At 39.3% G+C, this 16566-nt stretch overlaps 1 protein-coding gene and 1 long non-coding RNA gene across 4 annotated transcripts in view; one reads left to right on the top strand and one right to left on the bottom strand.

Annotated features, from left to right (window-relative positions):
* Positions 1-10874, top strand: part of BANK1 (B cell scaffold protein with ankyrin repeats 1) — a 163718-nt gene extending 152844 nt beyond the window's left edge. Inside the window, exons 13-18 of one of the 2 annotated variants that reach the window (XM_069783748.1) lie at positions 434-618; positions 2494-2557; positions 4040-4110; positions 5097-5164; positions 7680-7729; positions 10716-10838. In XM_069783748.1, coding sequence (XP_069639849.1) covers positions 434-618; positions 2494-2557; positions 4040-4110; positions 5097-5164; positions 7680-7729; positions 10716-10831 — 554 coding nt within the window. In that variant the 3' untranslated portion in view covers positions 10832-10838. Of the gene's footprint in view, positions 1-433; positions 619-2493; positions 2558-4039; positions 4111-5096; positions 5165-7679; positions 7730-10715 lie in introns of both variants that reach the window. The other variant, XM_069783759.1, reaches the window with a different exon arrangement.
* LOC138685452 (uncharacterized) lies at positions 7796-13690 on the bottom strand. 2 transcript variants are annotated; one of them, XR_011324714.1, is made up of 4 exons: positions 13178-13690; positions 12713-12859; positions 10714-10898; positions 7796-8911 (listed from the first exon to the last, which is right to left on the bottom strand). It is a non-coding gene; the product is annotated as an uncharacterized lncRNA (long non-coding RNA). The 2 variants fall into 2 exon arrangements; XR_011324713.1 differs by lacking the exon at positions 13178-13690 and having other exon boundaries at positions 12713-13165.
* Between the last annotated feature and the right edge of the window lie 2876 nt (positions 13691-16566).

The following is a 16566-nucleotide window of genomic DNA, read 5'->3' as shown; positions in this document are numbered from 1 at the left end:
AAGTTACAGAAGGAAAGGGGGGCAAAAAGGCACTGTGGATATTTTTTGTCTTAACATAGCAACAATTTCCTTTAAAATGTCAGTACTATAGCTTTAGCGCTAGAAGGAAATTCTTGTATGAACCGACACTAATGGAGAATCCATGGATCAGGGCAATAGTAATGAATGAAATGCTTAGGATGCTGCTCTGCTGCCAAAGAATAATGGTAGAATCTTCATTGATTTGTTGCATTTCTCTCACTGAAAGAAAAACAACAAACAGAAAAAAGAAAAGGGAGGGGGAGCCATCCTAAAGTTGGCATGTTTTTATTGATGTCAGATTATAAAGATCACTGCTTACCTGCCTTTGTTGAAAAAAGCGTTTGCATCATAAAGGGAAAGGAATGAAATGGGTTAATAATATTTTCTACCTTTATCTTTCTACATTTTGTAGCAGCACGCAGAGGCCACACTGACACTGTTACCGATAGCACTGTGAAACACAACATCCCTGCTGAACAGGAAGAACTCATCCACTTGCAGGAACAGGTGAAAAAGGGGGCAATTTCTGTGGATGAAGCCCTTGAGAGATTTAAACAGTGGCAGAATGAAAAACAGAGACTACAGTCCACTCAACAGGTATGAGTCTGAAATGTATGTTTCTTGACGGGAACCTTGATCAGAAGTTCCAAAAACAAACTCTTGTATTTTGGCTCCTACACATGAGGTCAAAAATAAGAGTCAGGATTTATATGCCCATCAGCTACCAAGGAACTTGCTGCTTATGGCTGTGAATCTTCTAGATACCTGTTTCCACTGTTTGATTACTTGAGAGGCTTCTTGAATTTATTTTGCCTAACTTCAGGTGCTGTTGCATTTGGTTAAAATCCTGAGTTAACTATGTTCATCTTTTAAGCCTTTTGTCCTGAATGCTAGGTGATGTATAGGGTTCGGTGTTCGGAAGGTCTCGCGATGTCACGGAAATTTAGAGGGTTAGTCGCAGCCTTATGATGTATCTGTAATCCCGCCTACCCTTGTTACTATAAAAGGAATTGACTGCGCAATAAAAGGGGGAAGTTGGCGCTCACACTGTGTGTGTTATCTGTCTCTTTCCCTGGTCTGGGGTTGATCAGTGATCTAATCGTGGCACCTTGATATGCGGCGAACGCTACAGTGATGCTTAGGTCTATGCATCTTTTGTGAAACCACAAACACAAACCTTCTACAGCTGAATAAACCAAATGTGCTATTGAACAGTGTCAGCTAACAGGAACATAACTATATCAAGCATACGTTGTTAATATATATTGACTTACATCGGGCTTTACACCTATCAGAAAGTGCTGAATCTACTTAGTGAAATTCACAATTGTTAGCAGTGCTCTTCAGCTCCTTTATATTCAATGTATGGAGTAAATTGAGGTGCACAAAAGCAGGATTTACAGAAGCCCACACACTGAGTCACTGAAAGAACAGCATCAAAGCTAGAAGCTAAGGAGAAAGGCATGGTGAGGAGGTTTGTTAATTACTTCTAACAAGACAGCTGGAGGAAGAGGTTATGCCCTCATTTTATACGAGGTCATGCATTAACAAAAATATTTTCATGTTGCCCTTTAAGTGCATTTAGTAGAAAGAGGAAGACCAAAGCTAGTCTGCTACTCTACAGAGTGGGAGAGCTATCAGATGCTCAAGAAGAGATTAAATACTCTTTGTGTTTGCATTTACTGAAGAAATAGTATGAGCTTTCTCATCACAGTGGAACACTTAATAGCAAAAGTGCAAGGGCTCAGAAGGGTTTAGGAGCCCAGTTCCCAGGCTGGGCGCCAGCAGCACAGCACTAGCTGCTCGGCAGCACTGCAAGAGTGCGGTGGATGCCCCCTTCCCAATCTGTCTGCGGCCAAGCATGCAGGTGGGAATTGTTGGTATTGCTTTATCAGTCAGGGGAATTACTTGTGGAGGAAGATGATCTAATCTGTGCAAAGATAGCAGCACTAAGTCATAAGCCTGTATTTCAAGCAGGATTTACCTGGCCTGTTTTCACTGCTTCAGGGAAAAAGCTACTTTCTAGTGGTGGTTTATACCCTGCATTGCATGTGTGACTCTTCTGTGGTTTTGTACTACAGAAAAGTCTTTCACTGTTACCCCAACATGAACATGATGCATTTACTTCATGGTATCACTGCAGCTGTCTGGTCTTCAGTGGGATTTTTGAGGAAAATTTGCTTGTCCCAAGGAAAAACTAAACTCCCAAGCCTCTGTAATCTAATGCCAGAATCAATATAATTTACTGATAGGAAAAACTCCACAAGACTCCTAGGTATAAATGTTAAAATTAGCATCTACTTATAGTGCATCATAGACATTTGTCAGTCTTTTAAAATTATTTTTCTGGAGAGAGAAGCTTGGTGTTCAGAATGTTAAAGAATCCAGCTTTTTATAGTTATTCATTATTTCTACAGTAAACTTCTGTTACTGATTTCTGCTGCTGGTTTTATGCTTGTTTTTTACTTAAAGGAAAAAGTGCACCACCTTAGAGACACCACTATTGGAAACAGACTAGAAAAGGGAAATCTGAGTGGTAAGCTGTACTTTCTCTGCCTTTCAGAACACTGAAGCCTTGAACTGTAAGTATACTGCAAAGGTCCGATCCAAAACATAAGCAGACTTTTGGATAGGACATTGAATTTGTAATGAGTATTTTCTGTATCTGACCACATTTAACTTATTTTAGTGTCATCAGGCCTTCAGCAGGGTCAGATTTCATCTCAAAGATGAGCTCACTGAGAGTTAATGGGGCAGAAAATTTATCAAGTCTTTGTGGCTCAGCTTTTTTGTAGCCCATTTACTACTGCTTCATCACAATTAGGGTAGATGATTTCTTTAGAACAATTTACTTGATGACTTCAATATTTTATTTGTAAATTAGCTATCAATTTGCACTTGCAAATTCTTGATGAACTTTCCATTGCTACAGCAGTTTAGTATTGTGAGTCATTAATAAAAGCTGTACCATTGGCCATTTAAGATGCTTTTTTTCCCTTTGTGATTGAATGTCATCTGCAGCAGTATAAATCACTTGCATTTGCTGCAAATGATTTTCTCTTGTTGTCATGAAAAGATTGTATTAGACAGTATTGACTTTAGGCCTAGGGTTTCTGTAAACTTCAGTACATACATGTTCTTGGCAGAGAACTTTAGTATTTCTTTTTCACATTGGACTTAGTACCATTTGTGTATCCCTATTTAAAATTATCACCTACATGTGTTATTTCCTTACTGCACAAGAGAAGAATAATCCACAGTACTGCTTTCATTATTCTGTTAGATGGTGTTGTATTTATGTGGACTTGTGGGATACTGTAATTAAGAGAAATGGTTGCTGGCCCAGTGGCAGAGTTGCAGTCCAGACTATATTTCAGCTTTACTATCTTCTGTGATTGGTAGGGGTGCAGCATCCTGACCACATGAACAGGCTCAGTCCATAAGCCTTCAAAAGGCGCTGGGAACCTGAGGGCCTGGGATCACTGGATTTGTTCCTGCAATCTGTTGTCTATAGGCAAGACAAAGCTCATGATGACATGAGGGTGATATTTGCAAAGTATTTGTCTGTAGGGTTTTCTTTTAAGACCACATCAGTCCTGCCTCTGTAGCTGTCCTTTCTCTCCAGAGTTCAGTTATTGAATCACACCAGCAGAAATGTAGTAACAACACCAGCATTGTAAATTTTGTGAAATTATCCAGTAAGTCAGATAATGATCACTATGTTCCCTTCTGATCCTAACCTCTTTGCCCTCTGTGATGCATATAAATCAGCAGCTTTGCACTGTAGAAATACAACGGGAAGAGTCATTATGGAAGCCCCTGTCTTGTCTAGCAGTGCACTTTATTATCAAAGATCTAAATTCTTGAAAATAACTTCTGAAAGAGGGAACTCCCTCTCCAGCTGGAGGCATATTGATGGCAAGAGTAAAGAAGGATCTCAGAAGACCAATACCTAAGTCCAGACATAAATAAATTGCCTGAAACAAAAATTACAATCATGTTCTTTTCTCTTTTGTAGTTCCTAAGGAAAGTGGACCAGAGACCATTCATTTCAGAGACTTTGTGTTCCACATGCCATTTAATAAAGCGGTATGTATGAATGTCAGCAGTTCCCAGATTTGTTTAATGAATTCTAGTTTTTACATCTGTATACAGACTCTCCATCTGTACCTCTAAAAACATCGGCCTCCCTCTCCAGATTCCATGTTTGAAATCAGGATTTGGATAGTCTTTTGCATAGACAGGTTTTGAAGACTTGATTGAAGATTTAAAGAGATCACATCAGAAGCCTGCTAGAAAAGGAATTTGATTTTATTTTAATGAGAAAAGAAAATATCTCCTATAAATTAGTATGGAACATCATTTTTAGTTTCTTGATAAGTTTGATCTTGCTTCCACTGTAATGAAAGTTATTAATAAGAGTGGCACTCAGTTCAGCATCAAATGTTATAATGGAAGACTATCTCAAAGTTTATGTCTCCTTTTGCAACCATTTAATATAGGACTGAATAACACCCCCCAAAAAAATCAACTGCAAAGCAAAAAGTTCTTTCACTCTTGGAGTGAAATATCCACAAAAACCAATTTTAAGAACAACTAAGTAAAGACTAAGCATGTAGAATGTTCATTTGCAGAAAGTACAGGCACAGACGCGGATTTATCTGATTACTATATAATATACATATGGTCTTGCCCATAGACATGGGTAATATCTTTTTTCCAAGAAGGGAAGTAAGATGTTAGCCAACAGAACAAAAACAAAAAATACCTTTAATAAAATTTCATGGAAATACATAAATGATCTGGGGACAAAAGCTTCCTTTTGAAATCTGACTGGCCCAGATTTTTTTAAGGTGTTTAAGGTTTTCCTTGCCATCTTTTCTGACACCACCAAAGTACTGAACTAGCAGGAGTCTATTGCCTATGGGAAACTTTATCTATAAGCGAGACTCATACACTATTTGGAAAGCTGCCTTGCCAGTCATGAAATACTACAGCGTAGGAGACAAGGAAGAATGGAGAGAACAACAGAATTGAAACAGTTGAACTGATGAGGTATGTCTTGGCATTTGAAGCCCTCAGCCATAGGTCTCCTCTGGGACACATTACCAAATCAGGACAGCCAGGATGTGCCCACAGCAAGGTAGATGCATGCTGCTCTCACAGTAAGATACTGTGCTCTCACACCAAGGTGGCTGTGTGCTGCTGCTGTGGGGTTCTGCAAGGCATGAGCATACAAATATGGTTAGACCTCAGCTTGCTCTGCAGTAACCAATTCCTTCCCTATACCCTTAAGCATAAGATAAGGCTTGAGCGTCTTGGGTTTGCGCGTGTCCACTAACACAATGAATGGCAGCAGCTTAAACAACATTTATGTAAGGATGACTAGACCAGTTTCCTTTAAAGTCTTAAAAGATAATGCAGCTTTCACATACATTCCATGTCCATACTTTCTAGCACATAGGAATTTTTAAAAAACCTCTATGATGCTTAACTACATCTTTGGACATTTGAATTACCTATGTGCATCTCATTTAGCTGTTTCTGAAAATGAGATTTCAAAATCTGCCTTCTATGGCAGTTACATGATGGCACCTTATGTGCCACATCCCACAGATTTAGTCATCCAGCATCTAAAAATAAGTGCAAGATTGCAGAAACTACATAAGATGGTTTGAATTGCTTGTAGTTAGTTATCGCCTCATAGCTAATGTCTGTAGAACCTTGAACTTGGTCTTTAGGGATACAGCTAGTATAGCATAAGATTCCTCATCAAAACCAGGAATGACTGGTACTCTGTTCTCCACTCTGGGCGTAGCAGCAAGAACCAAGTATTGGTTCATTGCTAGGTAATGAGCAAGACAGAGGCCACAGAAGAAAACTGTAACTCAGATGGACTTTAGAAGACCAATACTGCATTAAGCAAATGTTAAGTTTGACTATTATTATTTCAATGCCAGCAACTTACATCATAGTTTTAAATGAAGGTAGGTCTTGAGAAATATGTCAGATGCTTAGTAGTCCTCCAGTGACAAACATACCTGTGGGGCAAATGAGCAATTCACTCTTTGCATCTGTTCCAGTCTTGGGATCCTTGGTAAGACTGGCAAGGTAGGTAGCCTGCTGTGGAAAGGTCAAAAGCTTTTTCCACAGGGAAATGTGGAAAACCATTTATTTCTTAGCTGTTAAAATTAGTAGGTAGGTACACTGAAAGTGGCCTTCATATCCAAGAAGGACAACTTCACTGTATGTTGCTATAGTCTGTTTAATACTGACTCAGTCCTGTAAGGCACTGTAAACAGTCAGGTCATCCACTGCAGTAAAGGCATCCTCCACAGAATTTCTTGTGCCAGATTTTGATTTACAGATTTGTAGATGCCTATGACAGTAAAGCAGGTCTAGTTTAATTAAGTTTGCTCAACCAGCTGCCAAAGACCAAATCTCTTCCTCAGCACTATGCACCTTTCACAGACTGGCAGGTTATTGATTACGTTTGCTACCCTAAATGTCTGGCTTCATTCCTCAACCCCCATCAGTCCCTTGTTTTTAGTCCAAGTTGCTAACAGATTGCTTATTCATCAGTTGATGCCACTCCAGCTTGCAGGTAGTGTCTAAGTAGAGTTCCCTGAAAACTAAAAAAACAGCACTTAATTTTGAGCACATTAACCAATTTCCATTGTCTCTGTTCATCTTCCTATTGACCTAAGACAGACCCTAATTTTGACATTTGGATCCACGGGAACTCAAACTTCTTCACTCAGCCCAGTTAGCAAAGTTGAAATAACTTGGGATCCTGAGGCACATACAAGCTTTTGTATGTGTGGAGAGTTAGGAAGTCATAGAAAAGTTTTTTTTTTTCTTCATGACTTCAACAGTATGCATTTCAATCAGGACCTCTAGTCTTGAAAATACTTATTTGTTGGTAGTTTACAATAGAATCATAGAATCATTTAGGTTGGAAAAGACCTTCAAGATCATCGAGTCCAACCATCATCCGTGCCCACTAAACCATGTTCTGGAGTACCCCATCTACTTGCTTTTTGAATACCTCCAGGGATGGTGACTCAACCACTTCCCTGGGCAGCCTATTCCAATGTCTGACAACCCTCTCAGTAAAGAAATTTTTCCTAATATCTAACCTAAATCTCCCTTGCCGCAAGTTGTGAAGCTACATCTTTAGCCTGGCTTATTTCCAGTTTCTTAAGTACTTTGTAGCTCCACATGATGCTCAAATTTAAAATGAAGAAAATAACAAAAATCAGTTTTCCTGCCCATTTGTCACCAAATCAGGTCTTCATGAGGCAAGGCCACAGTCAAACTGTTGACTGAGGAGTTCACCAAGGCAGCTGAATATCCATGTACCCCTCAGCCTCTCCTAATTACTACCAACACAGACCAGCCATGCTGTTAGAAGTAAGATCTGTACAAAATCCACCTCATGGCATTCTCCCACACAAGCAGTGCCTATTTTTGTGGATGTCTCTTGCTCCCCTACTCCCAAGGACATGTGTTGTATCACATTTGAAGTAAAACACATAAAAAGTGATTCATCCCAGGTGTGTATTTTGTGAATTATTCAACTTTCAAAGACATTCTGCACTGGCCTAATTTATCATTGATATACACTACTTTCATTAATTGCATCTATTTCTTTTTAGTCTCCAACTAGGAACCCAACAGACAAGGAACAGATGCCTAATTAACAGAGGTAAGAGCATGTATAAGAACACACACACACAGACATTATTTGTCGTGGAAACTAACGCTTGAGGAAGTACTTTCCATCAGAGTTTATTTGTGTAACAATAGAACAGAAGTGCATCTCAGAGGTCCGATTTCACAAGATAAACCATAATCATCATACATTCTGGTTTATACTAGAACTTGTTTTTTGACAGTTGTCAACCTATTCTTGTCACTTCAAAGCAGATTTGCAAGCAGTTAGACACTTACCTGACTTGTGGCTGCAGTTGAAAAGAGTTCCCATTAGTTATTGCAACTAATTGAGCTTATGCAACTAAAAGCTGTGTTAGAGTGTAGTCCTACATACTGATTGCACATGTAGTATCAAATATATCAAATATCAAAAAAAAGTTGAAAGGTATAGATGCAAGGATGTGTCCAGAAATGCTGATTGAACAAGAGACCAATGGTCATTAAGTGCTGGAAAACTTACAGGTGATGATACTGTCTCCACAAACAGCAGAATTTTCTGATGTTCTTGTTAGTGATTGTGAGTTTCTTGGTTTTGGGCATCTAATGGTCTTTAATAGTTGGGCGTTTTAATTACTATTTGCTACCTGTGTACTTCCATGTATATTGTAGTTTTAAAACTGTATGTCTACCTTTCAATGAAACTTGATCATTGGGCTTACTGCTAGGAGATAAAAGTAAATAAATCTGTTTTACAGCATTCATTGGGGGCATTGGGGGTTTGGTGGTTGGTTTTTGTGGGTTTTTTTAATCAGTTCAGTTTTCAGCATCTGTGCTGAGAACAAACATACCAGGAACTAAACTTAGATCACCATCTAAGGTTGTAGACGTCACAAATTATCTTGCATTCATTTTGCGAATAGGGTACAGTGAAATAATCACCTGGAAAATTTCTTATTTTGCTACTTCCTCTGAAAATGAAGGAGTCATCCAACCTTTCTTATGCATGGAAGGATAATTGCCATTAAAAGTTTAAGGCCAAGAACAAGGATGTCTGCATTCTGTTAATATATGTGCAAATCTTTTTCTTGAGATCTTTAACAAAGTTCCAATCCCTTGGTTTCTTAGGCACTGAATTTCTTCAGTTTGTTGATCTCTGCAAGAATATTCTGTGCTGAACAGCTCCACAAGTCAGATTTTCTTCTTCAGTTTCCTTTCCTTCAGATGAGTTTAGGACCTGAAAGTTTCAAAATTAAAGTTTACCATTTTAGATATGAGTAGTGTTTGTAATTTTGCATTATAAGAGTTATAAAAGGGATTAAATAATAATTGTTCACAGTAACAAAATTATACAATTTGTTCCTGAAGACATACAATTTTAAATGCTTTGTTAGATAAGTTACTTTGATTCAATTTGCCTCTCCAACTTTTCAAAGTGTGGGGAATGACATGTTATATTGTTGTAGCATTATTTTTGTGGCACTGAAAATGGATAATCTTCAGTGAGGTCTTTTCTGCCACCCTTCTCCCATGTAAAGGAGAGGGCAGTTGCTCCTTGCGAGAACTGTGTTTCCATGTCTCATTTCTGGACCCAACTGCCCACACCATAAAACAATAGGTACCTCCTCTGCTGCTGCTTATCCTCTAAATCGCTTGTTCAGACCCCCATCCTCCAAAGTTCTCATAAAACCCAAAAAATTAGTCTTAGGGCATGACCTGAAAATGAAAAATTATCACTCTTTCTTCAAGAGGTAGCTCAACTCCTACATGGGCTTTCCTAACAGAGCTGTTTCCTTGAGTGGAGCTGAAGTCACCTACACCAAATGGATAAAAAAAGCTAAAATGTTAAAAGCTCTGAAGCTGGAGAAAACTATTATGAAAAACTTGGTAATAGCAGAGGTGCTTATAAATTGCAGATTGCTTACGTGAGATGAATCATTTGAGGGGGGAGGGGGAATTACCCCTGGGATCAGAATAGGTGCTCTCTGTCACTTTTAGAAAATTTTTATGTGGGAGAGAGAAAGTGAATTAGATGTGGGAGAACTTGCAAAATACAATTTATCCAGCAGATTCAATCAATTCTGTTTGTGAATTATCCACAGCAAACTCCGAGGTTCTCCTCTTCTGCAAAGTATGGCCTCTCCATAGCTTTCTTGCTGTTTCCTGTCTACAGATTGGTTCAGAGGCCTTATAACACCATAGCACTAAATATACTCGTATTTGAAAAGCAAAGAGTTCATGTAGAGGCACATGTCCCACATGGCCCTGGCAAGATTAAAAAAAACTTGGTGGTTTGGGCGTTGGTTTTTTTTCTTCTCTCTTTTACACCACTTTCAAGGAGATCATATTAACAAAAATAACAGAGTTTGAAAGGGAATATTCATTTAACCACATGCACTGGAAAGCATGCATTTAAGGTGAAGTTCTAAAATCTTCTGAGAAACTAACTGTATATCTGAAGTTTATGCTTTCCAGTACAAACCCAGCACAATGAAGGTTTGTTGGTTTTTGTTGTTGTTTTGGGGTTGTTGGGGTTTTTTTAAGATTCCAGTAGTCTTTCTAAAAGTAATGAAATACATGCAGTGGCACACACAACAATACTCTGTGTATAACACTTAGGAGGACTGGACCTTTCTTGAGTGGGGGGCAGAGGGGAAGTGTGTCTGAAGATGGACTACTATTTTTTTTATGACTAATTGCAGGGAGATTTTTGAGTGTTTGCTTATTACAAAAAAATTGCAGATAAAACATTCAAAAACTACATTTCTATTGCTAATATTCCAACTCTCCAAACAGTCGAGCCTCCAACTCCAGTGCAAAGTTCTTAGCAATGTTGCTCATGCCTACCCATAGATCATCACACTTCCCTTATGCAAGGGGGGGGAAGAGAATAATGGAGTTGAGATCCAGCTGGTGGATCTGAAGGAGTAGACTGTGGTTTTGATTCTCTCATACTCACTTCAACAAATAGACTTTGATCTTATTCTAAACAAACACGATCAGTCTATTGAATAAGAGGCATTTTTCATTATTTCTTACAGGGCAATTCTTCAGCCGGCTGTGCATCAGTTTCCTCTGCTTGGCATCCCATGCGTCTCCAAGCTGCATCCTGACAGCCTCAGGCTCCGGCACATACTGCTGCAACGTGGCTGTGTGATCATCGCTGTGCTTTCAGTGTCTTGGAATCTCTCACCTGGGCCAACTCTGGAAGAAGTCCAGTATCACTAAAGCAAATTAATAAGACTTCTTGTAAAGTCAGCACTGAATTTTACATTTTTTTCTTTGCCACTTTTTTTTTTAGTAAGATGACAGCTGAGAATTTATATAAAGATATATTGCGTGCTTTGGTTAATTATTTTTAAACTAATTTCAATTTTTCCATAATGCTTGATAGTTGTTTAAAACTGGATCTTATGCACAAAAGAGGAAGATCATGAAAAGTTATGAAGATTATGACATTATAATACATAAAATTTAGTTTTTACTTTTTGTTGAGAAATTTTTATATAAACTTTGTATATAAATTTGTCTTTCCTAGGAATAATAATTGTACTCCATCACTAGTTTAAATAACTGTACTCAAAGTAAAGCTAATTTCTAAAGTCAAACTATGTAAATCAGTACTAATTATTTACTAATGCATTAAAGTGATTACAAGAATTGGGTTTACAAGGAAATTGTGATTTGTTTAATAAGTTGCCTAAGGTAAGTGAGTGATATCCGGACCAAAACCAAAACAATCTCTACTGCATTTACACAGCAAAAGTAAAGGAGTAAATATCGTTAACAGGTATAATGATCTGCATTCCCATAGTGATATGCTCCAAAATTTAAGTGAACATGTGACGATACAGGAGTATGCAAGAAGACTTGCCCCATTTCATACCCAAAAAAGGAAAAAAAAAAAAAAAAAAAAAATCTCATATGCAACCTGCAGAGCGTATAAGACAATATTTTAACTTTCAGATAAGTAGGAGCTTAAATAGACTTTCGCCACCCTAATTATTTGAGCTTTGCACAAGCCTTCTTAAAAAGCAGGTAAACATGCTGTTAGCCAAAACTGCCTCCACAGAGATCTTAATCTTTACTAACTTCTTAGTTGCACGTTATTCACAGACATCTTCAGAAACCCAAATTGCTCACAGCAAGCCTCCCCTCAACACTACTGAGAGCTTGAATCTCTCCTTTGCATGTATTAAGAGAAACTTACACTTTAGTTAGGAAAAACTGAAAACTACTTATAATCAGAAACTCTTAAAAATAAATAAATGTTGCTCCTTAATGATATGTTAATGGGACACCCAACTTTGGAAGAGGGGAGTGAATTTGATGTTCAAACTTATGAGCCTTGAGGGTCATATTATTTTTCCAATTTCAAGTAATTATTGTGTGAAGAGCCATTACAAATAAAAATAAGCCAAAAAAAAAACAGTGTTGGGATTTTAAAATAATGACCGAATCTTGCAAGCTTGTATCCCACACACTGCTTTCGGCTAATTAAAAGTCTATTTTAAATGGGTTGATTAAACATTTTCAGGAAATTATCTGTTCTCTGGGGAAAACCCCCATTTCTGTTAGAAACACTCCCACAAATACTGCAGATGTATTGCTATGAAGTCATAAATATTCAGTGACTGCTGTATTAGCCTGGCAACATAGCTTTGTATTCCATACAAAGATTTCTCTTGAGCTATTGGAACCACAGCAAAAACCTTGAAATACAGGTCTCCCAGGTCTGGAAATACAGCCAGTGTCTACGAACTGAGGGACATAAGACTGTCAGGCTTTATAGGAGAGAAGATGTGACATTTTAAGACTTACCTAGCCACAAGGAAGTGGAGTGGGGAAAACTACTTGGAAGTCTAAATGTGTAGAAGCTGTTATTTTCCTTTAAAAGATCCCCCACCCTCCCCCCCAAAATCATTTATATTCTTATAAACCTAGCTAGTCAATGTATCCCATGGCAAGCATTCCTGAGGATCCAACATATAAATTGAAAAGAGAATACAAATCATGAGAAATTTGTTCATGTCGGTACCCGGTGTCCTTTCTGAAGTTTGTCACTTGTTTCTGTAGCGGAGCTGAAGGGACCTTTCTTGGGGGGCAGGGTCAGTCCTCCCAGACCTCCAGGCAGGATCCCGGTTCTCTCTGTGCTGCCAAGGGAGAGGCAGTGGCCCAGCGGCTCCTTTGCACCAGCAAGAAGGCACCGGGGAAACAGAGATTTGAGGTCAATGGCAAGAAACTAACAAAACAGGAAATTTACAAAAATAGAGCACAGAAAGTTACATCAAGGAAACACTATGGGTTTCCTAGGGAAAAGAAGGAAAGAGTGAAAAAAAAAAAATAGAGCAACAATGCCAAACACACAAACTAGAAGTCAGAGTGTAGCTCCCCTCAGGAAATAGAAAAAAGGCGTGCTCTCTCTATGTATGTACAAGTATTTGCATCTATAATACATGGTATGATCCTCCACAACTTCCAGCCCAGGGTAGTTTAGGCTTACCCGTAACAAAGCAGCTCTTGTTCTCTGCTTCATTCAAGCACGGCTCTGAGCGTACCCAGTACAGTAGCACCAGCATTACAGGTTTCAGCAGCATCCAAGCATAGCACCAGTTCCAGCTGGGACCGCAACCAGGGAATTCCCATTTGCTAAAAACTGAAGGACAGAAGATGCTATTGCCTTGTTACAGGGTAACAACAGCAAAGAGGATTTTAGAATTTTAAAGGCCAAATTCAAGCTCCAACAACTTTAGTGAGATGAAAAGGCAAAAAGCTTCAGTAATCCTTGAACAGGAAGGGTAGGAGAGGACAGGCAGAGGCACCTCTCATATTTTTCCATCAGTGAAGCATTTCTTAGTAGGGAATTTTCATAAGCAAACTTTAGCCACTGAAGACACTGACAGATTTCAGGCTAGCCCTGCCAGCCAACACATTGTCTTTTTTTTCCCTTTTTTAAACTCCCCACAATTTTCTAAGGCTGTGTCATTCTTTCAGGCAGCAAGCGCACCTAGTGTTTGACAGACACAATGTCTCACTGTTGCACAATAGAAGTATAGTAACAGTAAATATTTGAACTAGCTAAAGCTGTCACTGAAGGAACTTTAATCTTGAGCCCTGATGTACAAAAAGCAACAGTATTTTTGGTTCCTGCAGCTGGGACAGCTACTTTTGCCGCTGTCACAGAAGTACAGCTATCCTACAGCGTGCAGCATAGTCTCAAAAGGACGCAAGAAATCAATGGGGAAGACATGCAGTGTCACTTTAATGAAGAAATACTTTTGCTACGCTACAGATTTGATTGCCTTTATCATTCTGATCTTCAACCGAGGGTGGATTTGACACAAATAGTTTAATATCTCCTCTGACTCTGGTATTTTAATGTAGAACCAAAAAAAAACCCACCGCACCAAAACCCTTTCAGTGACTTACATGTCCTATATCTCAGATCAGTTGTCAGTGTACAAAACCTTTCTGACAAATTGTATGTAATCCATGACAATGTAATTTCTGTGGCATGAAATTCCACAATGGCTAAGCAACAAGTTGAGAACAGGGCTTTTGTTCATTTGCTTTTTGTTTACACACACGCACACAGAATTCCCACCCACCCACTCACACTCTGAGGCAGCCAGCCAAGGCCCCAGAGGAGAAACGAAGGGATGGATGCTTCCCCCCGCCGCCCCCCAAAGGGAATTTCTGAATCTCAGCATAGTTAATTATGTACAAGCTACAAGTAAAATCATTATACTTCCACAAAAATAAAAGCACCTGTTCCCCACCCCTCTCATGTTCCATATTCACGCTCCGTTTTCTGCTGCAGGATTTCCACGTATTTCCCCAAGGTGTGCCACTAAGCTTCAGACACATTTATAAGCAGACATTCCAACGCAAAGGAAGTCCTGAAGTTTTGCTAACCATATGTACACGGCACTAACAGGCAGCACCAGCAAGTGTCTGTTTAGCAGTGCATAAGTGACTAAGTAAATCACAAGAGCCTGAAAGCCTAGCTGTCACAAGATCCCTGTTATAGATGCTCTAAAATATTATCTTCATTGTAAGCTAGGAGATTCACTAATTGACTGATCAGCAAAATAACACCACTCTACCCTTCCAGCTGCCAGTGTGTATTCTATTAAACTTCAACCGATAACCCGTTCAGAAATAAATATTTTAAACATGGTGATATCCAAGAGAAAGAAAAAAATACAAAGAGACTCACAGTAACTGTAGCTATCAGCAAGCCAAAACTCATGTCAGGATGCTGTGGACGGCCTGGCTGATCTGCCACGAGAAGCCTCATTACAGGAGAGGTTTCACTGGGTCATCAGTGCTCAAGGATTGTCCACTTTTTGCAGAGGTAACTAACTCACCATTCAGATGTAGCCTGTCATCCATGAGGGTGCAGTATGGCCTTGCTGGATGTTCACCCTATGAACAAGTACTTGTAGCATTTCAACAGCAGTGTAATATAAAGCAGAATGACAATAAATCTAAAGTCCTGCTTTCATTTTATTAAGGAACTTATAATCCTTGCAGGAACGTCAGTGATGCTGAAGATACATTTCAGTCTTGGTAGGAAGCCTCTGCTGTGATAAGAGCAGGAGCAAAATGACAAGAGTTGTCCTGACAATCCTTGAGGCAGTGTTAATAATGAAGGGGAGGCAGGACCATGTAGACTGACTGCTCATCCCCTTCATTTACTGCAACCAACATTCGTCCTGACAAACTTCAGCGTTACTGAAATGCGACTCTGAAGTGAACCATTCCAGAAACAGGGCCCAAGACAAGCCACCAAAAAGCGAGGTGGAGGGACATATTCAAGTCTCATCCCACTCCAGACACGCTGGGCTGCAGTAACTGAAATTAAAAACTGCATCAAGAGAGCAGGGAAGAGTTTAATGGAGACAGAAAATGGTTCTGGGGAAGGGACACTCAGCTTATGCCGGGACTCCTAGTACAAGAAACCAGAAGACCTATACCAACATCATTGTCAGCTCTCAACAGTTACTCCAAAAGCTTGGATGACCCTCTTCTTACAGATGAGAAAAGCCTGGAATAAAGTACCCAGGTCTCAGCTCACTTCTGCAAAGACCCCGTACATGCAGACAGAAGGGGTTCAACATAGGTGAAGAATCCACTGAGACTGCCCAACATGGATGCTCCCTGGTTGGTACAGTATGCAATGCAAAGCAGAACTAAAAAGTAAAAAATACATATATTAGCTGCAATTGTTTGCAGATGCTAGTGGCTCATATAGGATGTCTAACCCACATTAGCTGTCTAAAAAAAACAAAAATAAAACTATGTGTGGAAAACTTTTACCAGCAGAAAAAGTTTACTGTTGTCACCTGTACAGAGAATGCACCTAGCCTGGTGAAAGAAAAAAAAAATTAACATGCAAAAAGCAGTATTTTCAGTCAGCCAGTATTCAAGTTCATCAATTGTAATGCTAAGATGACTCATTATGAACCTGTGGTTTCACTCCTGGCAGAAGACAGGCCAGAACATTTCACCCCAGGGCACTAATCTATGAAGCTTGGTGGGGTTATAGCAGCTCTTCAGAAAGTAACCTTGGGTCCAGTGCATTTCAAGGCAAGACATACAGGTGTAACAACTATCTGAAGAACTTGTTCCTAGCAGAGGTTTGTCTAATTCAACTGCCTTCTCTGACTCTCGCAATACCTTGCCCCGCTACATCAAGTGCTGTTATCAGCAGTCTTTTCATACAAAGACGTTTCTAGATAAAGAAAAAAAACCCACCCCCCCAAAAAACCTGAAAACATCCTTTCCCTTCTTAAACTGAGATCACAAAGCAGGCTTGGTAAACTTTGTTGTAGTTTTTGAAGTTACAACACACAGTTCTACCTGGAAGGCATGGGCTGGCACACATCA

Source organism: Haliaeetus albicilla, chromosome 1 (assembly GCF_947461875.1).
Source record: "Haliaeetus albicilla chromosome 1, bHalAlb1.1, whole genome shotgun sequence".
Classification (NCBI taxonomy): Eukaryota; Metazoa; Chordata; class Aves; order Accipitriformes; family Accipitridae; genus Haliaeetus; species Haliaeetus albicilla.
The sequence above is the reverse complement of the archived record's forward strand: the minus strand, read 5'-3'. Positions and strand labels throughout refer to the sequence as shown.